The sequence below is a fragment of the Castor canadensis genome, chromosome 15 (genome assembly GCF_047511655.1).
Source record: "Castor canadensis chromosome 15, mCasCan1.hap1v2, whole genome shotgun sequence".
NCBI lineage: Eukaryota > Metazoa > Chordata > Mammalia > Rodentia > Castoridae > Castor > Castor canadensis.
Genome location: NC_133400.1, coordinates 71580754 through 71604504, shown reverse-complemented (window position 1 = coordinate 71604504; position 23751 = coordinate 71580754). Strand labels below are relative to the sequence as shown.

At 39.9% G+C, this 23751-nt stretch overlaps 1 protein-coding gene across 1 annotated transcript in view; it reads left to right on the top strand.

The window, feature by feature from the left end:
* The window catches only part of Gad2 (glutamate decarboxylase 2), a 77656-nt gene that overhangs the window by 1001 nt on the left and 52904 nt on the right, over positions 1 to 23751 (top strand). The window contains exons 3-8 of the mRNA XM_074056479.1: positions 149 to 298; positions 1273 to 1506; positions 5900 to 5990; positions 6351 to 6463; positions 10979 to 11094; positions 22565 to 22644. Of these exons, the coding sequence (XP_073912580.1) occupies positions 149 to 298; positions 1273 to 1506; positions 5900 to 5990; positions 6351 to 6463; positions 10979 to 11094; positions 22565 to 22644 (784 nt within the window). The remainder of the gene's footprint in view (positions 1 to 148; positions 299 to 1272; positions 1507 to 5899; positions 5991 to 6350; positions 6464 to 10978; positions 11095 to 22564; positions 22645 to 23751) is intronic.

Below are 23751 nucleotides of genomic sequence, written 5' to 3'. Positions count from 1 at the left end.
GGCTCGTGGCCCTCGGAAGTAAAGCCGTCTTTTCACTTCCGCACCCGCATCAGCGGAGTCAAGCTTTCTCCGGCTGCGGATGGGCTGGGATGAGGGAGCTGGGCTGTCGGGAGGCTGACTGAGGGCCGCGCTTGGTGTCCTTGTCCAGCCCTGCTCTATGGAGATGCTGAGAAGCCAACGGAGAGCGGTGGAAGTGTGCCCCCGCGGGCCGCCACACGGAAAGTCGCCTGCACCTGCAATCAGAAGCCCTGCAGCTGCCCCAAAGCGGATGTCAACTATGCGTTTCTACACGCAACAGGTAAAGGCGCATCGATGCGCGCCCTGGGGTGCCCCTGCCCCACTCCCCACTCTCCACCCCGCCCACCTCCTCCTGGCTGCACCCAGCGCTGGGAGTCCGACCCAGACGTCGAAGTGTCTGCCAAAGGCGGGCCCTGTAAGAATCTTTAGCTAGAAACACTGGGCTCGCCAGCTCAGACGCAGCCGCCACACTGGCCTCGCGCTCCAAGTGGACTCCACCGCAGCGCGCGTTCCCCTGCGCGGTCCTCCGAGCTGCGGGTAGGAAGGCGGCCGCGCGCTGGTGGTTATCTTCCCTGAGTACCTGGGATCTCTGGTGGAACTCGGTTTTCAGATGTCCTGCCAGAGAGTAGAAATTGCTGAGATTCTTTCAGGTCTTTAGATTAGATCGTGAGCAATTTGTAGCTGCGATTTCACAAAGGAAGAATTATATTCTTGTGAGATTAACGCGCTAAATAATTTTGCCTCCTGTGTGCTTACACACCTAGTCTCCGAGAGAGAGAGAGAGAGAGAGAGAGAGAGAGAGAGACTGACTTTGGAAACAGCAGGTCTTTAACAGGCCATATTCTAACTTTGAATGTTCCTATTTGCCTGGTTTGCTCCAAGGTATTTCTCAAACATTTCGAAGGCGAAGTATTTCCGCAAACATTTAAGATGATTTCCTAACAAAGAATATTTAGGACAAACTCCTGTGAAATAGATAAATGTAAGCACACTCTTTGGGGGGGGGGGGGAAGATAAAAAACAAAGCAAGCAAAACAATATACTGTGAATTGACTTAATTTCGGGAGGAGGAGAAATAGTAATTTCATTCATTCCCATCGTCTTTTTAAAATCCCTCCTCTTTAAAGAAAATGCCATGCGATTTTTTTGTAATGTAAAAATCTGAGTTCAAAAAGAAATTGTCAGATTGAGATCTTGCCTGAATATTCATTCCATAGTAAAATTTAAATGTGTCATTTTAATTCCATTCTTTAGACTTACTACCGGCTTGCGATGGAGAAAGACCTACTTTGGCATTTCTGCAAGACGTTGTGGACATTTTGCTTCAGTATGTGGTGGAAAGTTTCGATAGATCAACCAAAGTGATTGATTTCCATTATCCTAATGAGCTTCTGCAAGAGTATAATTGGGAATTGACAGACCAACCACAAAATTTGGAGGAAATTTTGATGCATTGCCAAACAACTCTAAAATATGCAATTAAAACAGGTATTGCCCAATTGGAAATAATAAAGTTCTTTTCCTTTTACATTTTTTCTATAAAAACATTTTCTGTTTGATGGAGTTACTGATGTTTTCAAAATTGTAAAGTCGTTTTCATCATTTACAAATAGTCGTGATTAGAATGATTCAAATGAAAAGCACCTTGTATTACTGTAAATGTATCTGAATTTGATAATATAAGAAACATTATCTTGGTACAATTTGGCAGACTTTGCATTGCATGTATTTGGTCACAGAGATGAGCCAGTGGTGTAAAAGCAACCATTTGTCAGCAGAGGCCAGTAAAAGCGACCCAAAATGGAGAAAGAAAGGGAATGTGGAAATGAAAGCTCAAAAGGCATGATCCAGCAAAAGCGGGGATTCCAGTGTAGTGCTCACCATTTCATTAGCATAGGTCAGAAACTGGACTAACCATCCTATGTAATCATTGAGCTGGAGAGATGTTGTGATTGTGTCTCAAATGGCCAAGACTTCAGATTTGAATTCCAGGTTTTTTTGCACACACACAAAAAGCTTCACAACATAGACTGGCTTAGCAATCCAGCCATGTGTATAAGGATATGTGTCCTTCACAGCCATTGTGTAAGCAAGATAAGAAAAGAGGGAGAGGCAAATCCCATATCCTCAAAGGAGCACATTGTTAAAACGTAGTTTGTGGTCCGACTTTGGTTTTTCACAGTATTGCTCAGACTCTACGCGTATTATTCAGACTCTATGCGTATTATAGCTCCAGGTGCAGCATTTATGTAGGAGCATTCTGAGGTTTCTTTTTATCTGTACAAAATCATCTCCTCATCTATCCTGCTTTTTTCTACATTGCCTCCAATCATCCTGATACATTCAAGTAATGAAAAATAAATATGAATGAATTCCTGGGGGGAGAGGGAAGACTTGTGTATCAAAATTGCTTTGTAGCCTTAAAAAATTTGCTAGCAAATAAAACACAAGAAATAGTACATAAGCATTAATTATCATAAAAAGTCATACTTTTATGTTGCAATATTTGTTGATAAATTATCGATATTATTCTAACCAACAACAAGCATTTTAAGAATGTTTGCTGTGAGGTTTACTTCGCTTTTAAGAGGTATTCTTTATACCAACAGAGAGGAAAGGTATATACAGAAGAAGCTTTGGAAATTGATTTATTGTATAATTATCCACTTTTATGAGACTATAGACTTAGAACTAGTTACACAGGGCAAGGAATTAACTTGTTGACTTCTATCAAACTCAGTCTGTAGAGTATGATTTTTTTTGTAGACTTATTAAATATCAATTTTAATTCATGTTCCTGGAGGAGCCACAGGACATATATATATATATATATATATATATATATATATATATATATATCAGACATTAAAAGATGTTCCTCCCTCCACCAGCCTTTGGTGTATCTGGAGGCACAAATTTGAGCAATGCATTCAATGCATTTTGTTTGATTCAATTCCCTTACCTAATATTTAAGTATATTAGTGGTAAGTTGCTACCTACTATTTATACCGCTACCAAACAAAAATAATCTATAAAAATGTTTTGCGTCTTCATCCTTTAAAGCTGGTGATGTTTGAAATCCAATTTACAGAATTAAGATAATGGGAATTGCAAGTCAGTGAGAGTAATAGTTCTGTCTATCAATATTCCATTTACCATCAGTAAAGATGGGCCAACTCAATATTTGGATTTTGCCATAATGCTTGTGAAACTATTGGTCAGGTGTTGCACTGATGCATTTTATTTAAAATTCAGATAAAAATCTGATAGATTAAGTTGGATTTTAAGCAAAGTATATCAATATTAATTGTTTATCTCAATATTATTCATAACATACAAAATCTTCTGATCGTCTCTCCCCAAACAGCATTTTTAAAACTTGCCAAGCACTTGCCATCCCTATTAAATTCAGTATTTTCATTGTCCTTTGGAGATTATTTTATAAAATGCTTGTTCTCACCTGATTTCCACTTGGGCTTCAAGGTTAGAGAGAAGTGAAGGGCAGTGTGTGTGGGGGGGGTGTTAATTTTAAATGTTGTATTCATGTATTTTTTAAATTACTTTGTAAAGAAATGCAACAGGAAACTTCAGGGAATGACAGAATTCTGAATTAGTTAGCGCCTGCCTGCAGGGATTATTAGTTTGGTAGTGGCTGAGGGAAGTGGGGGTTAATGTAGTCTTCAGTTATTAATACAACCATAAGACAGAGAGAATGGAAGAATCAATAAATGAGACTGACCTTGTGTTGGTTGCCAGTTTGGTAGACTTTTGGCCCCTCACAACTGATTGTGAGCACCAGGTTGGATTTGCCAGAGGCTAGCTCATTTGTTAATCTGGGGGAAGAGGGGCATTCCTAATTTCACTTCTCAAACTCACTGTCTCCCTGGCTGCAGAGATTGTACTTGGCCATAGGATTCTTCTGTTACCTCATGCTCCAGCTCATCACAGAGCCCTCAGGGGCAGTTTGTAGGGACCACAGGAGAACAGGTGTAACTAGAGGGGAATTCTCCCAGAAATCCAAGGGGAATTTTGTTCTGACGTGTCAAACTGCCTTCCTTATATTTTCACACTATTATCAGTGAATGAAAATTGTGATGCAGGGGAAAGTCAGATGCAGACCAAGGTCAAAAATTATATAAAGGGAGGGAAACCCAGCAACTGAAGCATAAAATTTGTATTCACAGTTAACCAAAAGTGCTCATCAGGGTGGATTGGACTTCTGAAGTCCAGGGACACAGCACACACCTTAGAATCCCTAAGTAAAGATCCAGTGTGATAATAGATAGCAGGTTCATCCAGAAAATGCATAGGAGTTGGGAGAGTTGATTAATAGGTATGCTAATCCTTATTAACTTCCTGACTTAAACATGGCTTAGGGATAGAGAACCAAAGAGGCATCTGGAGGGAGAAGTAGGCTGTGATTTCAGCTGTGAACTGAAATGAACTGGGGAGTCAATGAGGCAGAGAAGAGTGGGGGGTTGTTTCACAAGGCAGCAGCAGCAGCTGCAGCAGCAAAGAAGGACTTTCCACCTTTCTGGAGTGGGAAAGCTGATGGGGTCAGTATCAAAGGGCACAGAAAAGAGCAGAAATAAATACATACATAAAAAAATAGAAAGGCACCATTCGAGGAGGTAAAACAATGCTGAGGAATTAACAGGAGATGCACAAATCCCAGTCCCTCTAAAATGTGCTCCTTCTTCCCAGCTCCTATCTTTTCCCAATGTCTAACTCTCTAGCCACATGACTGAGGCTGATAAGCAAGCACTCCAGTCTAGGAGATAAGCTATGTGTTGACTTTTATCCCTGCTTTCCCCATTGCCTTCCTTTATCTTGTTTTGCCTGTGCTGATGATGAGAAACTATCACATCCCCTGGCACCAGACAGGTGTCCAGCAAGTGACAGATACCATTTTATCAGATGCTATTTCCATAATTGTTTATCCTCCAAACTTTTTGTTTCTAAGCAAAGCACAAATTTATTGATAGGATTTTATAGGACAAGAAAAGCAAACAGAATTCTAATGAGATATTTACAATTTTAAGTAATAGCCTCAGGAGTGTGTGGATGTCAACCCATTTAGTGAATTTAGAGAAAGCCAGAAGTTAATTAGATAAGGCTTGCTAATGGGCCAATCAGTCCACTGGATATATCTTCATGTATCTTATCGACAGGACAGTGATGCTGATGGTGTTCAGCTTTGTTTTACATCTTACAACTATGAGGGAGCTTTGTTGTTTATAATCAAATATTCAGATAGAGAAGAATTGAAAAGAATTAGCTTCATCTGTGCCAACTTCAGACACTCATCATCTTTTTGAATCCAGGGAAGATCACTTGCAGAGTGTCCTATTTTCTCATTTTTGCCCTGTCTTTCGTAATCATCAGCCATTTGTCACCAATATCATTATAAATGTTGGCATGCCTGGCAGATGTCATGGTATTACTGATTCTCAGAGCAACTCAACAGAAAAGGACTTTCAGCAGCATGAATGCAAACAGAAAGTGACCTGTCTTTGAATTGCTTTGGGTTGTAGTAGCATTTTAGCTTGCAAATATATTCAAAGCATGGTGGACATAATCTAGTATCCAGATTACAAACCACATGTTGTTTTTATAAGATGTGTTTAAAAGAAGATTTTTGGAGTGTGCTTGAAGAAATAATAAAACCCTACGAAGTCTCTGAAGCTAGAGGCAAGGTTGTTTGTATGCATATGTGTGTGTTATTGTGTATGTATGTGTGTATTTCTGAATTGGGTTTCTGAATATGCATTTTCTGTTACTGAAATATCTTTCAAGGTTCTTCAGCTAGAAAAATCATGTGTTTGGGAAGCATTTATTTTCATTAGATGCAGTCCTGATTCTGATATTTCATTTTATTCAGGGCATCCCAGATATTTCAATCAACTTTCCACTGGATTGGATATGGTTGGATTAGCAGCAGACTGGCTGACATCAACAGCAAACACTAATATGTAAGTAGCTAAATAGGTTTTTGTGTAATCCAGGATAATTATCAAAGTGACCCTATAGTCTTTACCTCTTACATGAAAATCTCGAGGCATACCAACTTCAGAAGTATATAAGTGTTCACTTTTGCTTAATAGAAAATAATCCTGATATACATTTGATGCAGTAAAAGTATAAAAATATTGAAACTATAATAGGGGATTTTTTGACATTTTGATTTATAATTATGCATAATGTGAAAGAGAAATGGGACCAGATGTTGTCTTTTACATGGTATTATTCTGCAATGTTTTTTGTTCAATATGATAAACCACCCGTGTACATTGTGCCAATAATCGAAACTCTTGACCATTTCTACATTTCAGGTTCACCTATGAGATTGCTCCAGTGTTTGTGCTTTTGGAATATGTCACACTAAAGAAAATGAGAGAAATCATTGGCTGGCCAGGGGGCTCTGGTGATGGAATATTTTCTCCTGGTATATGATATTTCAACTTTTCTTTGTGTTGTTTTTTTTCATAATATGTCTTGCTATGAACCTAAGAAAATTGAACACTTAGTCTATATTTCTTATTAGGTTACATAGACTGTATGTTGATTAAAAAAATGAGTATGGCCAAGTGCGTATATACATTGGACGCACTTCCAAGCTAATTACCCCATGCTTGAACACTAGTTACTTGTACTGAAAAGAGCACAAACAAAGATGGTATTTACCCAGTACTTGTATTTTGATCCTATATACAGGATGTATGGATAATGTATAACAAAGAAATACTGATTCCTAATAGGAGAATTGACTTTGATGTTCTTCCTAGAATTAATGAAAGGGAAAAGGAATTCTTGTTTAATAAAACATATATTGCTCATGAGTGAATAACAGGGTAGAACTATACAATAGAGCATATATAGCACTCTAGTCTTTGAAATAACAAGGAGAGAAATTGATTTACACTAATTTCAAGGAGGGCATGAAGTATCTGAAAAGAGAATTCTGTAGAGGTGATGATTTCTTTGCTAGCTATCTCATTCCTTCTCTTCATCATGCCATTAAGTCGTTTCCATCTTGCCTTTTATTGCCTGCCATTATATTCTAAGCCCCATTATTTACACCCCTTCCAGCACCAAGAATCAACATGAAACAAAGAGCTGTGCCCCCTCCGTTCATGAGTGTGACCTTGGTTTGATGCAGAGAAGAAACAGAAGTTAGGAAGACAGTAGGAAAAGAGAGTCACTGACCCGTAGAAAGAAGCCTGGTGTGAGACCATCACCTAATCAGTGACAGGAGAGGGTGTCATCAGGGCCCTGACATGGTCCCACCGGAAAGCCACATCTGCCTATGTCAGGCATAGCAAAGGCTAAATCCTGATCTCTCTTCAGCAAATCTACAAAGACAAGTGGATGATGGGAGAGAAAGGCGAAAATAAGAAAAAAAGTGTAAAAAGAAATAATGAACAAGCATCAATAGCCTCAAGACCAAGACTTAAATTAAGCATGTTTATTTATATTAAGCATTTTTGTTTGCCAGATCATCACATCTGTTAATATATAGCACATTTTTCAGTTACTTGAGGAAAAAGTGCTGGTTAAATAGGAAGGAAAGTTCCTTTTTTAAAAAAAAAAGACATTGAACACCAGCTGCGATGAATTTTAAGCTAGCTTTTATTTTATAGGGAATTTAGTAATTAATTTTCTTTGGTGCTGAGTTTTTGCCATTATTCCCTAAAGTTGATGCTTGAAAGTTATTCTTCAAGAGGGATTATGTAGGGCTGGGAGATCAACATAATTTCTACCTTTATTTCTCTTCCTCTTATTGGTCGGTTATAGGATTGAGCTGTGCCTGATATGTACAGAAAGCATCCCAGTCTCTATTTAACAGTTCCCAGGAGAGGAATGAGACAGCAGTACCTGGTCTCTTTGACCCTCACATTTTTCACTTATTTGACTAGGAGACAGGCCTAATTAACCTGGTTGGTCTTGAAACCTGCAAGACCCAGAAAACATACACTCTGAAAAAGAGCCTCTTCTACTGGCTAGGTATGGACTTAGGATTTACCCTTCCATCCTCATGAATAATGGGCATGGAATTTCTTTCTTGGAGCTTAAAGAACCACGTACTCGCAGCCTAGCATAGAAGCCATAAATGCCATGGTACCGATTAATGTAGATATTCCAAAGTCAGAGGGAGCAGCAGAGAAGCCAACTGGCAACGTGCTTCTGCTTGACTTCCTACAAGGCATCAAAGAAGAGAGAAGGCTCATACACAACATTCTTATTTGCTAATGAATGATTTACCAAGTAGCATCTAGCCTTGTCTCTGGGTTAAAGGGTTTTACAATTTAAGCAGAGAAAATAGGGGAAATCACACGTACTATGTGCCTGTGATCTAAAAGTCCATTCCCTGGGAATAAATGCAAGGAATTATGACTATAACTTGAAGATACAGCTCAGTTTGCCTTACATCCTAATCTGTACCCAGAGCCTTCATGCTTTATGGAAAGTCCTTTAAGACTCCTAAAAAAAATCTGCTTGTGGGATGCCACCTGAACCAGAGAAAAGTCAGAGCATCACTTACTGCTCAGCAGATGGTAAGGGACAAGGACTAAGGGTGAAAAAGGAAAGCTTGGCTGAATCACAAACCCTTCATCTCACAGGAACAAGAGCACATAGGGCTTAGGCACCTCTCCTTATGCCTGTGTTGCACAAAGCAGCCTTCTTTGTCCAGAGGCCCTGAAACTTCTTCATTCTTCTCAGGGATGGAAAGTCTTCAGCTGGAGGATGACTGGCTACAAAATGAGGAGCAGATGGAAAAAGATGAAAGCTTCTTATATAATTACACTGTGAGGAGCACTTCCTTCATGCGTATCTTCCCCTTTCTCTTCTCCCATTCTTATTCTTTGAAGAGAACAACTGGAGATACAGTTATCAATTAGGGGCTATTTTGTGTCCCCCCAGGAACATTTGGCAATGTCTATAAACATTTTTGGTTATCAAAACAGGATGGTGGTATGCTGCTGGCAACTTGTCTAGCCCCAAATATCAATAAGTGCCAAGACTGAGAAACCATGAGCTAGAGTAAAAGTTTCTTTAAAATCTGATCCCATGTCCAGCATCCCACAGCCAGCCTTTCAGACAGGGTATCTGCTCAGAGCAGACATGACCTGGATTCTGCTTGTCTAGTGTTTCTGGGGTCCAGAAGGGTAGGAACTGTCCTGATTCTGACTAGTGAAGATGCCAGGATCTGGCTGATGAATGTTCTGTGCCAGGTAACCTGTATGAATTAGACCCCAGGACTTATGAGGCAAAGGTCATAGCCCTAAATGGACCATTCAACTTGGCAAGGAGCCTTCCTACTGCTCAGACACCAGGATAAAAGGCAACTAAAGGCATCCACATCATGACCTGAGATAAGGAGATAGTACCTCCTTTCTGCCTCATGGTCTCTTGCTTTCCATGCCAACAAAATCATTTGCATTCATAGCAATCTGGTTTTTTTCCTGACAGCGAAAATTGACAACCCTAGGGAAAGCTCTCTTTTCTTTGCTTGTCAAGTGAGACCCTGCTAATAAGGTACAAACCTTATTATATGAAATTCCTGAAAGTCTTATGGAAAAGTAATTCCATATGGACTTAAACATTTTTAGTAGTGTGTTTTCCTATAATTATGAAATAAGATTTTGTTAACAAATAGAATTTTATTTTAATGTTTTAAAGAGGAAAGAACTGTCTTTGAAGAATGAACAGATGAATATGAAAATATGGACTTGGATGTTTATCCTACATTCTCTAAGAATCATTGATTAACACCCCCCCATTAACAGAAACATTTATCTTTTTTTTATTGTTTTATTATTCATATGTGCATACAAGGCTTGGGTCATTTCTCCCCCCTGCCCCCACCCCCTCCCTTACCACCCACTCTGCCCCCTCCCTCTCCCCCCCACCCCCTCAATACCCAGTAGAAACTATTTTGCCCTTGTCTCTATTTTTGTTGAAGAGAGAGTATAAGCAATAATAGGAAGGAACAAGTGTTTTTGCTGGCTGAGATAAGGATAACTATACAGGGCATTGACTCACATTGATTTCCTGTGTGTGTGTGTTACCTTCTAGGTTAATTCTTTTTGATCTAACCTTTTCTCTAGTTTCTGGTCCCCTTTTCCTATTGGCCTCAGTTGCTTTTAAGGTATCTGCTTTAGTTTCTCTGCGTTGAGGGCAACAAATGCTAGCTAATTTTTTAGGTGTCTTACCTATCCTCACCCCTCCCTTGTGTGCTCTCGCTTTTATCATGTGCTCAAAGTCCAATCCCCTTGTTGTGTTTGCCCTTGATCTAATGTCCACATATGAGGGAGAGCATACGATTTTTGGTCTTTTGGGCCAGGCTAACCTCACTCAGAATGATGTTCTCCAATTCCATCCATTTGCCAGCAAATGATAACATTTCGTTCTTCTTCATGGCTGCATGAAATTCCATTGTGTGTAGATACCACATTTTCTTAATCCATTCATCAGTGGTGGGGCATCTTGGCTGAGAAACATTTATCTTGATCCAAGCACAAAGCATTGCAGGAAATGAAAAGAAATAACCATTCTCCATCAGCATACAACTAGGATTTTACAGGCCTAATACAGAATAACCAGGTTCACAAATTAAGAAGGAAAGCAAAAATTTCTATTCTTAAAAGTCTCTCCAGGCAAGATCAGAATTAATTGAAGTTCCCCTTAGTGAGGGGAATGGGATATGTAAAGTGGTTTCCACTTACAGTTGGAGACAATGTGTCTTCTCTGAACCCTCTTCCTTCTTACCTTTGAGTCTGGGAATTCAGTTCAAAGAACAGCCAGTAAATTTTCTTCCTGGGTCTAAACAATCTTAAATGCCCTCCCAAGGAGTTTTCTCTTGCCTGCTAGGTCAGTGGAAATACGGTGTGTTCCTTGCATGTGAAATGATGTTGACAATAAATAGAAAAAAGTAATCGTGTGCTGCTTTGCCTTCTAGGTGGCGCCATATCCAACATGTACGCCATGCTGATTGCTCGCTATAAAATGTTTCCGGAGGTTAAGGAGAAAGGAATGGCTGCTGTTCCCAGGCTCATCGCTTTCACATCGGAGCATGTACGTGTTTCTGTTCTTTCCAAGTTTAAGGCTATATTCTATAAAGCCCCAGTTGAAGGTAGGATGGCTGGAAATGCTTTGTCCCCAGAGGTTCTCTTTCCCAAAGACATGTCTTAGGAGAGACCGAGGGGAGAAAACAACTGAGTGGTCCAATGAGGCATTGACCTCGTCTCTGATATTCAGGATTCAAAGATAAGGCAGAGGTTTTTACCTCTAGTTCCCACCCTTTACTCCTCTGTAATACTGTATGTTGGGAGAAGTGAAAGAAGAGAAACGGTAGCACAATTATGAACTCACGGGACCATCTATCCTGTGCTCCACATAATCGGAATTCCACAGTACCCTACTGACACAACTAAAAATTTGGTCAGCTGATCAGATAGATATTCTACCTCATGGTGCCTTAAGTCATGTTACTGACTTGACCAAGGATTTCAACACCATAAAGAAATAACAGAGGTTTGTCATATCTGATCTTTGAGCCAGATCTGTCCCCTGGAACTGGCCAGGCAAAGGCTGAGAGCTCTTGTCTTCCTTATTGAATGGCAGTGGCATAAGACTTCATATTCCTTCAGTGGTCGTCAAAGAGTTCATGGTGTTTCTCCTGCCATCTGATCATTGAAGAAACTTAACTAAACAGCCTCCACCTGCCAAGTGTTCAGCTTTCTCTCACATATCAGTGTGAAGCAACAAAGAAACCACACTACAGCTGTTTGTGCAACATCTTGGTTCTGACCCCTCCTTAGGCCCTGCAGAGAACCAGGTCTCGGTTCTTGACAGGCACCAGATTCACAACACTGTTCCTTCATAACCACTGTTTCACAGTAGCCTAGGGTCTAGAAAACAGCTATGTCAAAGAAAGCAAGAAGACCTCACAGGCTAGAGAAATAGGAGGCAGGGAGGAAAAAGGAGGGTCTGTAGAGAGACTAAGGAGAGACATCATTCAGGAGAAGCAGAGAGCCATAGTGGGTCTCAGATCTACTCAGACTTTTTCTGTTTCCTATCCTACATGGGGTATGTGTCACTGTGTGTTCAAAATGAGGGAACAAAGGGAAATTACAGATTGGAAATTGGTGGTTATAATTTACTACCATCACCGTAGTCATGGAATTAAAGGAAGCTAATGATTGTTTATTAACGAATTTTGTTGAACATTTTGTTTCCAGTTACGTTTTGGAGTTTTGTTATTTTTAATGCCCTTCCTCAATTTATAGGAGTCTAATTTAGTAAAGGTGACCACAGCCCGAAATTCTGAAATTACCTAGTATTTTTTCTTTCTATTGCTGCTAAAACAAATCATCCAAAACTTAGTTGCTTAAAATAATATGAACTCGCAATCTTATACTTTCAGAGGCCAGGAATCTAAGTGGAAAAACTTTGGCTCTGTTCCTCTTGGAAGCTCTCAGGGAGAGAGCCTTGTTCAGCTTCTAGAGGCTGCCTATACTTCTCGGCTCATGGTCCCATCCTCCATCTCCATCTTCCAGTCCAGCATCCAGGAACATAGCATCTCTATTTCTAGTTCCTCTCTCTCACCACAAACACACACAACACCTACATACACACACACACAGCATCACCATATCAACACTTCTAGCTCTACTCCTGTCTCTCCCTTTTACAAGAAGGACCTTAGGACTCCATTAGGCCTACTTAAATAATACAGGATTACATATCTGCAAAGCACTTTTTGCCATGTAATACATAATATAATATATACTATATATAGATAAGCTTCAGGAATGAGGATGTGGACATCTTTAAGAGTTGGGGAAGTTCATTATTCAGGCTACTGCATCAGAAGATAACTTTCCTTTCTCAGTTTTTCCAAGGGTTATAAAAGCATGATATAATTTTTCTTCTCAATTACTATTTCCCTGAAGTGGATTCAGACCCTTAAATAGTTCAGTATTTCTATATGCTCAGCCTCAGAAAGTTGAGATGGTAGTATGATGGGCATCTTTTTTTCCTTTGGCTTCTACACTATTTCCAGGGGTTGCCCTATGTGCACTGTCAGGCGTCTCTGATTTCTGCGTGATCTTTTTAGCCTCATACTTGACAAAAACTGACTTAGCCTATTCCAGAAAGTTCAGGCCATGTGGTCTGAGAATAATTTTTGTAATACTTTCAACCCTGACATTGTAAACTTGGTGTCTACTTATTCATTTCCAAGAGAAAGTAAGGTGAGTTGATTATAAAACCACTATTTGGTTTTCCACTTCCTTTGTGTACCTCTTATCACATAATTATGTGTGATCATTTGAATTATGGGCCTTTCCTCAATAATAATTAGCTATATCCATAGCTTATCTTTTCTAACAGGTGAACTGTTTTCTAATGTATAATACTTATATCTGATTACTATTTAACAGTCTCCAACACATATACACATAGGTATCTAGGTTATCTAGACAGTTATCTAGGTAGATAGAGACAGGATCAAGCCAGTTTCCTGACTCTTAGACTACTGAAGTCCCTGCCCCCCTTATCGATATAGAAGCCAGATTAAAAGATTCAGTATCTAACTTTTGTACACGATTCAGTATCTAACTTTTGTACACTACCACTTGTCAATTTACTTAACATTTTATACTTTCCTTAGTCAAATTTTCACCATGACTTTTTTCCTTTATGTGTAGTGATGCTAAATTATTACTCCTTTCTCCTATCCAAAAAGAAGCCCTTCTCATTCTCTCCTAGGGCTGGGCTGAAGGGGGCTTTCAGTGCTTTTTCTCTAGGCTAAACAATGTTAGTCCTTCAATAGGAGTTTCTTTCCAGCAGTGAGAAAGGGTGATTCAGGGGCTGCCACATTGATCCAGTGAAGAAAGGGGAGTCTAATGGCAGAGGCAAGGTTGCTGCAAGTGTGTTTCTTCCTGTTCTTCAAGAGGCTTCCAAAACCTTTAGAGAATCAGATGACAGCCTCAGAAAGTATTTGGCTCATGCTTGAAACACAGGAAGCTCTACACAAATATTAGGTATCTTTGAAAAACCTTCTTGTTTTATAGATAGAGAAACCAAGCCCCAGAAATGGGGACTACTTTTCCCCAGGTTTCTTAGCCAGTCAATGGCAGAACCAGACCTACAGCCTGAGTTTTCCAACCATCCAGATTGTTGTTTCAACTACCGGGTTGAACAACCAAACATCCTCTCTGTAGCTGTGTGTTCTGAGGTCACTTGTACCATGTTGTCTCTAAACCCATTTTCTTCATGTTGGTTATTGTAGTGCTAATATAATCACCTCATCTACTGAACCAGGTCAAGTTTCAAGTTACTGTGCTTTCCTCTATTCTGAGACTGAGTTTATAACCTGGCATGTTTAGAGTCATAAAGATGGAAATGATGTTAAGAAACTCAGTGATCTATTGCATCTGCATTCAGGGGAATGCAGAAAATTCTTCAAGGGAAGAAGGGAAGAGTCATCTTTTATTGTTTCATAACCCTGTTTCTCTCGCTCTCGCTCTCTCTTTCTCTCTCTTTCTTACACCACACCACAACTTTTTTTTACTCACAACTTTTATGGCCATCAGCATGCACTACAATTTTACCTAATTGATAAGAAGAGCAAGCTACTACATGTTTCCATTTGTTCAGTTGAGTTTCTTTCTTGCAAAACTTGGATAGGATTAACTTAAGCAAATAGTACTGCTATAAAAAGCATTAGATGAAGTAAATAAAAGACTGAGCTTAAACAAAAGACAGTATTTGAACCATGAATAAAAAGTTTCAAGACTACTTTTCGGCAAAACATAGCATCACAAAATGTCAGAATTAGAAGGGACTATAAAGCACATTTTGTTCTGCATTCGCCTTTTGCTGGAATCTTATTATCTTCCTCAAAACTTCCTTGAAAGAAAGATTTGACTCTGATGAGTTCTAGGGGTCCTATCTTTCTTTCTTTCTTTTGTTTTTTTGTTTTGTTTTGTTTTTTGTTTTTTGCAGTACTGGGGTTTGAACTTGGCCTCAAGCTTGCAGGCAGGCACTTTATCACTTGAGCCACTCCACCAGCCCTTCTAGGTCCAAAAGCAGGTTTAGAAGGAAGACAAGATCTAAGCTCAATAATTCACATCTGTAGCTCTGAATCCTTTTAAAGCCTGAACTATGGACTTAATTTCATTTTCCTCTTATTTTCTCATGTACACAAACTCTACCAGAAATACTTTCCATGGAAGAGCATAATATCATCTAGGAAAATTCTTCTTTGCAATCATAACAGACAACAGAATCTTTTAGGCAAATTGCCATAACTAAACTCACTCCACTTGTCACACAGCAAGCCTAGCTTATATCTAGTCTCCTGTCACCAATGGTTTTTCCAGGCCCCTCATGGTCTTAACCCACCCTTATGGGGAGGTAATTCTCATAATTACTTTAGAAAGATGGTTACCACTTATGACTATTTGGGAGAATTTCAATTTCAAAAATAGTTTTTTAAAAAAACAACAATATGATAGATAGATGATAGATAAAGTAAAAACAGTGAGCCAGGTAGCTTGGAAAAAGACAACTGCCATGAAATGTAATGTTTCCCATTAGGCAGAAACTTAGCCTGACAAAACTGACAGTAAGTGAAAAACATGAGCTAAATTCAATTTCTACTCAGCAGCCCTCCTCTACCTCTGCATCTGTACCTGCTTTTCATTCCAGAGATCTTATCACTCCCATGTTACTTTCTCTACCATCCAGTCTCATCAAAACCTACTCTCAGTAAAGCACCTATAAGCTACACTGAGGCCTGAATTATTAAAACTCAAATATTGCCTCTCCAGGTATTTCTGTTGCAGTGATGAAAAAGGACTGGGATAGTGAGACATAGCTCCAGCCACTTTTCAGTGAGATGCTTTCCTTATTTCTTCCTTCATCCAGTGCTGCTCTAAGCCAGGCACTGGGGAGATAGCCATGAACAATGTGGGTACAGACCCAGTTTCTGCCCTTGGGAAGCATATGTTGTTCTGAAGGAAAAAGCAAGAGGAAGAGTCTGGAGGGAATGATCACCTATCCCAGTGTCTCTGAAATCATATTCCACACCAGGTGACTGATCCTCCTTTGCTCCAAGTCAGGGCCAGGTCAGAAGTGACAAGATAGACTTGCTTTTCTTTAGGTTAGTGTATAAAGACCATGAGCTTTGGAACAAACTAGAAATGGTGGTAGGTCTTGCTCTGCCATCTCCTAGGGTGCGACCTCAGATTAGTTACCTCATTTCTTCCTCCTCTGTGAAATGGGAGGAGTGATACCTAGCTACATAGTTGTTGGGAGGATGAAGTGGATGATCCATGTGAAAAGTAGAGCAAAATGCCTGGCTCTCAGTGAGTATTCCACATATGACATCCAACTTTGCTGTTATAATTGGGCAGCCAGCCTCTGATGTTCCACATGAACAAGGAGCTGAGACCATCCAGAAACCAGTAGGAGGCAGCAGGGAGAGCAGTAATTCGGGGACATATCTGGGGGCAAATTAATTCCTCAAGATGGATGTACCCTCTTCCAAAATATCGGAGCAATATTCAAGGATTCACAGTCTTGGGAGAGTTTAGATTTTTGATTACTACTTACAAAGTTTTGACATTTCCCTACAAACAACATATGGTGCATACTTATTTAAAGAAATTCAGTGAATTGACATTAATTTTATTTGAAGATTTCATAACTACACTTGAGAAAGAGACCTGAAGATATTATCACATTAGATAGAAGGATGGGAGAATAAGGTTACACTTTTGTGAATGCCTACTGAGTGCTGTGTGATTCTTAGGTCCTTCAAACATTGCATCTACATATCTTGTACAATTCTGCCTAGAGAATTCCTATTGCAGCTCGGCAAATAATAGCTCAGATTGAGAAAATAAAACCAGGTACCAAACCCAGGTGATTTACCTCAAATTACCTCTTTCCATTCACTCCTTCACAATCCTAAACTCATGGAAATAAATTGCTATTCACTGAGTGGCCAAAATGACTGAATGTTTGCTCAGAACCTGTGTTCACATTTGTCATCAAATATTATCTTTGGATCTCTCTTCATGTTAAAGCCAGTGTGAGTAGTACATACCATTCCTTTTCTTTTAACATGTATTTAGGATACAAACTCAACATGGGATGACCCTCTCTCTTCCAGCCATAATATCTAGAAATCACTAAGGTAGTCTCAGAGTACAAGCTTCTTTACAAATGAGATACCTTGGAAAGCAGAATGCTCTTTTAGGCTAGCAGCCAATCAGAAACAAGAGCCTACTAGTCTTTCTAAAGCAGATGAAGCTCTCATTTTCCCCAGATCTTAAGGTGAATAGGAGATAAACCAATAGGTGTGTAGGAGGGCTTGTGAAGGAGGAGGAAAAGGGGAATTCTAATGGTACTGCAATCACTGAGTGATTAAAGGGCTCCGAGGCTTGCAGAAGGGTCACAGCAGCAGATTCTAACTCCTTCATAGATTGGGCTTCAAAATTTATTGGATGTCGGTCTCTGATGTAGGACAATTTCCATTCACCTCTGTACATTGTTGCTCCACACACAACCATCCACTTTAACCACAAAGATGAGGATTATTGGTACAAAAGGATCAAGTCTAAGAATAGTTGATAGATCTTAGAGCTAAAAGATTGAACACTGATGGAATGTGAAAAGAGCTGAGGTTCCCAAACTAGTGTTCTCTCTCTTTCGCTCTCCTCTCTTTCTTTCTCTCTTTCACTACTGGGATTGATTGAACTCAGGACCTCCTACTTGCTATGGAAAGCACTCTACCACTTGAGCCATACCCCCAATCCTTTTGCTTTTAGTTTATTTTTTAAATAAGGTCTAGCACTTTTGCTGGAACAGCCTTGGACCATGATCCGCCAACCCCTGCCTTAGAGTAGCTGGGACCATGGCATGTGCCACCAGGCCTGGCCTTCCTTTTTCTTTATTTGAAGTCTTTAAGTTGCTTCTTTCTTCCCTCAAGCAACTAGTTTGGGCAAAAGGGCATGTAGCTGCCTCCTGCTTGTGAAGCACCCCATCTTAAGCCTTAATGAGGTGGGTGTCAAGAAGACCTCTGAACTTGTTTTTAGAATGGGCCTTGGACTAGAGGCATTGAAGTCTATTCAGTTCACCATCACCTGACTTCAATCATCAAAGCCATAGGTCAACATTGGTATTTGTGACTAAAGATATATGGCAATAAATAGTGGACTGTTACCTGGACTTGTTCTCTGAACATATGGTCACCAAGTTCAACAAATATTTATCAACTATACACTATAACAAGTCTTTTCTCATGCAGTTTCCTATTCTAGTAGGGGATAGATAGTAAACTAATAAACATTTACTACAATGTCATATGGTGCTAAGAGAGTAGGGTGGTGGTAGGCTATTTTATAGGTGGTCATAAAAGGTCTGTGGAGTTGATATGCTATCAGAGACCCACATGGAATGAGAAAGGGAGCCACATAACTCCCTGAAGGAAGGATTTTTCAGGAAAATAGAATAGCAAGTTGCAAAGGCCCAGAGGCAAGAACAAGTTTAGCAAGTTTACTGTTGGCCAGAACCACCAAGTAGACAGAAGGGTTGGCAGGTGGGAAATGAGATAGGTGGATACTAAGGGCTGTCTTATCACCTTTGTGTTCTCCAAGCCTAGCAGAGGCTGTTCCTGAAACCTTGTGATCCACTAGGAAGCTAAATCCGAGTCCCAATTGAATATTTAAATGTGACTAACAATGGCTTGAAAGAATTAATGTGGCTTTTCAGACTTCTACTCTAATTTCTAATAGAGGAAGAGAAACTGGCAAGCCAGAACTCAAGACTCACAGAACTGGTTTGTCTCAGAGCTTTCTATCACAAGGCTTGCTCTCCTACCATCCCCAAAGAGGGAGGTAAAATTAATTGTCCCCATTAAGAATAAAGTCAGTACCCTCCAGTCATACGGCTGAACACTGTAGCCAAATCTGGGCTCCTCTTCCACCTGATCCACTCCTATTCTCACTTATTTTTACACTGGATTAACTCATGCTGCTCTGACCCAGAAAGTCTGTGATCAAATGTTCACAATATTTTATAAATATAAAATCCTATATTTTTCTGCACATATTTTGAATATAAGTCATGTTACCTGTGTGTAGATTACCTACATATTTTTTCAAAAATAGAGAATTTACTCTTTATCATCAAACTTTGAATTTTTTCATTTACTATGCAATAAAAAAATCATATGGGTTTAACATCTGTTATCCTTAGCTGGAAATATGATTTAGCCCTAAATTAGTACTAGATTTTATCAAGGGTCTATTATTATGTTTCCCAAGCTAGGGGAGAGGAGGAGAGCCATTCTATCAATGAACAATGGAGCGTTGTAAGAGTCTTATTGCAGGGTAGTAGCATAGCCTATAATGCCAGAACTCAGGAGGTAGAGGCAAGAGGATTGCTACATAGTAAGACTATTCCCATTTTTTAAAAAAAGTTTTCATTATCAGGGGACAAATTTGCACCCTTGTGGATTCCAATTTTTGTTCAGAATTTGCCTTCTGAAGTCACTTAAAGCAATCTATCTGCCTAGTCCATTTTGGCACAGCCACTCAGGTGTAAGAGCCACCTAGGCTTCATATCCCTAGTTCCTCCTTGCCAAGCATCCTCTCAGTTTTCTCTAGACACCTGTTTTCCAGTCTCCTCAGTTTCCAGGAGGTTGTTGTTCTCCTCTAGTTCGTCTACAAGTAGTTTCATTAAACATGGAGCTAAGGATTAAAATGGTTCTCCACATATTGTCTTACCAGCACAGAGAGACACACCTCTGAAGCTGACTCCACAGTTTTGTCCTCATTAGGCAGTGTCTTTTTCTCTCTCTCTCTCTTTTTCTCTCTCTCTCTCATGTTCCTTCCTCTCCTTGGATCTCTTGTTATTTGTGGATATCACTTAACTATTTCTCTGCCCCCTTTCCTGAAAAAAATAAACAGACTCAGTGTTCAGTACCTAATTCTCTTTTTCATGCCTCAAATCATCTTTGTTCCCCATGTTTAGGCTTTCTATTTGGGCATGTGTTTTTCTTTAACTCTGTGGCATTTGGTACAGTGATCAATTATTCTGGGTAATTGCTCCTCATTTAGGAATCCCTATTCTTCCTCATTAAAGACCAGACAAGACTTAAGTCCTCTCATTGACCAGGTGCACCAGATCTCTTACTTAACCCCAATTTGCCATTTTGCAGTTTAGTGCTTAAGAGCTCACTCACTGAGGGGAATAATTTGAAGAGCTTTTTCAGTGAGGGCACCTGGCTCCTCTCTTCTGTGTTCTTCCTAGGGTAAGAGGTACAGCTCTGTTTTCCTCTGAACTCCAGTTTGGAATCACCCCCACTCTGCCAAATATGAAAGAGAGAACCCTGGGTTTTTTTTTGGTTTTGTTTTTGTTTTTAAGGGGGAGTGATCATGCATCTTAACAAACCCTGACCCAATTAAGCTTTTTCTCCTAGTTCCCAGGCATCTTAGTAACCATTATCCACTTTGTCATTCTGAGATTGTAAAATGAGGCTTAATGGCCCTTTCACATTACTTGTAGCTACACCAGCCTTTTAAATCTCCCTTCCATGTGTCTCCTTTACTGGTTGATCTTATTTCCGGCTGTTATAAATGTGATTTCTTCTTGCTTATTAGACATATCCCCTAAAAATATGTGCAGTGAGAGTTCGTGTGCTACATATCTAAGAATTCAGATGAGTTGAAGTGGGCATTCAAAGAGAAGTATCCTCTTTGGAACTATAACTTTAAATTCCAGCCAGCAGACCTTTGAAGACGTAAATTGAAGAAGCAGCTCTCCTTTTGGACAGCTTAATGATCTGTAGTTAATTGTATGAGGCTGATGGGTAGATGCAGTACAACAGGGCTTACATTAGCCTTTCTCAGCTCTCCAAGTGACACAGTGATGACAGCCATTGGGGCATGGAATCCTGTGGGGAGTCAGTAACCCAAAGTGTGAAGATTGGATGGTAGGTTGTCAATACGGCCTGTTCTCCATACATGGACAAGTTGTTCTGTCCCAGACAGTAACTGATGCTTCCTTCCTGCTCTGCCCCAGACTAGACAGTCACCTGAAAGCAAATAGCCCCTTCAAGAACTCTGAGAGGAAGAGTGCTAGATTTAGGGCCAACTGCTCTTACTTGAATTGCACTAAACTTGGAGAAACTGAGTGCAGTCTCCTGATAGGAAATGAACATCTGAGAGCCACAATATCCAGTTTCTGGAGGTGGTTGGTACAAGCTTATGTCTTTTGTGCAAAACTGGCTCAGAGTTAGTCTGTGCAGGGGTATCAGATCCAGTTACAATTTCCAACATCTTTTTATCTGTCCTCAAAAAGTCCACGTGAACTCAAGAACAACAAAAGTTTGATTCAAAAATGGACAAAGGACGTGATTAGACATTCTCCAAAGATATACAAATAACCAACAGGCACATGAAAATATGTCCAGCATCACTCAGCTTTAGGAGAATGCAAACCAAAACCACAATTAGTTACCATCTCATATCTGTTAGGATGACTATTATCAAAAAAAAAAATGCCCCAGAAAATTACAAGTCAGAAACAGTGACACAAACCTGTAGTGTAGTCCCAGCTACTCAGGAGGCTGAGGCAGGAGAATCACTTCAGCCAGGAATACAACAACACCCTAGGCAACACAGTCAGAGCTTGTCTCAATACTAAAGAAATTATAAATGTTGGTGAGGATGTTGAGAAGCTGGAAGCCGTGGGACGGTAAATGGCATAACAGTTGCAGAAAGCTGTATGGTGGTTTTTCAGAAATTGAAATAGAATTACCATAGGTCCATCAATTCTACTTCTATGTATCTACCTCCAAAAATTGAAAGCAGAATCTCCAAGGAGTATTTGTTCACCTGTGTTTCTAGCAGCATTATTCACAGATCCAAAAGGAGGGAGGGGGCAACCCAAGTGTCCATGAATGTATAACCTGTCAAAAAATGTGGCATAGACATATCTATTATTCAGTCCTAAAAAGGAAGGAAGTTCTGATACATGCTACTACATGGATGAATGTTGCCAACATTATGCTAACTGAAATAAACCAGTCACAGAAAAGAAAAATGCTACATGATTCCAGTCACAGGAGGCACCTAAAGCAGTGAAATTCACAAAACAGAAAATAGAATGGTGGTTGCCAGGGGTTGGGGAGAGAGACGGGGGGGTGTTTGTTTAATGAGTACGGAGTTTTAGTTTTAGAAGATGAAAAGAGTTCTGGGGATTGATGTTTGCACAATGTGAAAATACTTAAGTCCACTGAACTTGTTATACTTACAATTGGTTATGATGTTATTTAAACTATATATGTTTAAGCTTTGTGAATACACAATTGTGTATTTCACCACAAGTTTCTTAAAGCGAAGTGGAAAATACCATCTCTTCTGAGAAGCCAGAGTTTTGGAGGTAAAGATAAAAGGAGAGAAAAAATAGGAGCGGGAATGGATCTTTTCTTGGTATGAAACTAATACAAATTTTTTTTTTTTAACAGAGTCATTTTTCTCTCAAAAAGGGAGCTGCAGCTTTAGGGATCGGAACAGACAGCGTGATTCTGATTAAATGTGATGAGAGGTGAGCATGAATCTGCAACTCTGGTTGGTTAGCAATTTGCAAATTCCTCACAAATACCCAGTCAGCAAACAAGAACCAACTGTCAGGTAGTAGACCTGCCTCCATCTCAGACTCTGCCATTCACCATTTCTTTTCACATGGGCTCTTGTTTGGTGTCCACAGATGTTCCTTGATGCTGTGGAGTCTTTCACAGCTCTTGACTGAATCAGAACCTTTGTTAAATCAATCAAAATATTCTTCACCATGATGGTGTGGAAGGACATTTATCACCTGGGCATTTTAGCAACACTAAGCACTCAGGGTGCTGATTTATGAGGTAGCACCATTTCAGCATCATGGATTGTGTAAACTTGCTGGAGTGATGACAGAATGGGGGACAGTTTAGTGCTCAGGAAGTGAATAATGCCCAGCAACTCAACAATCCCACAAAGGGATTTCTCTTGGGAAAAATTCCTATCTTAATTAGCACCCAAAGCTCATAGGTGTACAGGGATTAGGTGTGGTGCTTTGTGGGAAAATTTCAAAGTATCTTCAGCATATCCAGCTAATGTATCACTGGCTGGAACCTACACAAAATTAGATTCAGTGTGTAAAGGGTTGAGTGAGAACTTTCACTAAATTAAAAAGATGCTACACAATTAAGCATTTATTTACTCATATGTTTATCAGGCAGCTGCATGTCATTGCTCACCCTGTCACTAGGCTCTTGAAAAGCACAGGGCATCATCTCTGTTCCCTGACAGCAAGTGATGTGGGTGGGAAGATACAGTGGCATCAGAAGAAGACAATTATATGGCCAAATTAATTAATTATGTATGTCACTAAGACATGGAAAACACCAGGCAGCAGATGTGATGAGCTGGATTTTTCAAATTGGAGATGAGTTGGATGGGAGGAAGGAAAGGCATGGGCAATGGCATAAGATTGAATACTGTAGGCAAAGCCACAGAGGAAGAAGGAATGAGCACTTTGTGGAGCTTGAGGAGTGAATCTAGCCATCTGGGCAGCCCTGGCAAATTTGGTTGGTCATGTAGGACTTTGTAAGCTCTAAAAACCCAGTAAGTCCATAACCACATTTACCTCTGGATAGTGAGATGAAAGAGGATT